The sequence below is a fragment of the Hipposideros armiger genome, unplaced genomic scaffold, assembly GCF_001890085.2.
Source record: "Hipposideros armiger isolate ML-2016 unplaced genomic scaffold, ASM189008v1 scaffold_234, whole genome shotgun sequence".
Lineage (NCBI taxonomy): Eukaryota > Metazoa > Chordata > Mammalia > Chiroptera > Hipposideridae > Hipposideros > Hipposideros armiger.
This window is the reverse complement of record NW_017731584.1, coordinates 194,412-195,483: the sequence shown is the minus strand read 5'-3', so window position 1 is coordinate 195,483 and position 1,072 is coordinate 194,412. Positions and strand designations below refer to the sequence as shown.

The following is a 1,072-nucleotide window of genomic DNA, read 5'->3' as shown; positions in this document are numbered from 1 at the left end:
CTTAATGGTGAAAACTGAATGCGTTCCCCCTAAGATCAGAACAAGACATAAACGTCCACTGTCACAACCTCCATTCAACATTTATTGCAGTTCCTAACCAGTGCAACAAGGTAAGAAAAATAAAAGACAAAAATTATAAAGGTTGAAGTAAGACCTGTCTCTATTCTTAGATGATATGTTTGTTTACATAAAACTAGTAAGAATGAGTTTTAGTAAATTAATTATCAGGATGCAAGGTAAACTTAACAAAGTCCTATTTCTATATATTAACAGCAAACAATTGAAAATAATTAAAATTCCTTTTCTTTTTCAAAAAACATACTTAAGAATAGTTTAACAACAACAAATATATAAAAACCTTTGCACTGAAAACCACAATGTATTGCCAAGAGAAATTAAAACCAACACAAATTGATAGATATACTGTGTTCTTGGATTAGAAAGCAAAATATTAAGTGTTCAGTTCTCTTCCAGAATTATTATATTATAGATTCAAGGCATTTCTGACCAAACTCTCTTTAAAAAATAGAAACTGACAAGTTAATTCTAAAAATACAAAGGATCTAGAATAGCCAAAATAATCTTGAAAAAGACTACTGAAGCTGGAAGACTAACTTAAAGAGTTACCAAAATCATAGAGTAATCACAACAGTGTGATACTGGCCTAAGGATAGACAAGTAGATCAATAGAATAGAGAGTCCATAAATAATCCACACTTATAGAATCAATTGATTTTGATAAAGGCACCAAAGCAATCCAGTAGAGGAAGGAAAGTCTTTTTAACAAATGATGCTGTAACAACCGGGTATCATCATAGGAAAAAAAATGAACTGTAACCTCTACCTTACATCATAATTTGAGCTGGGTCATCGGCTGAAATGCAAAAGATAAAACTATAAAGCTTTTAGAAGAAAACAATATCTTCATGACCTGGAGATAGGCAAAAATTTCTTATAGGACAAAGAAAGCAGTTACAATAAAAGAAAAAGGAATGTTGATAAATTAGATTTCATAAAAATTTTAACTTTCTGTTTATTAGAAAAGATACCATTAAAAAAGGAAATAAGGGGC

At 30.0% G+C, this 1,072-nt stretch overlaps 1 protein-coding gene across 1 annotated transcript in view; it reads left to right on the top strand.

The window, feature by feature from the left end:
* The first annotated feature begins 229 nt into the window (after nt 1-229).
* SRSF12 (serine and arginine rich splicing factor 12) overlaps nt 230-1,072 on the top strand; it is a 13,408-nt gene continuing 12,565 nt past the window's right edge. Inside the window, exon 1 of the mRNA XM_019654994.1 lies at nt 230-236. Coding sequence (XP_019510539.1) covers nt 230-236 — 7 coding nt within the window. The remainder of the gene's footprint in view (nt 237-1,072) is intronic.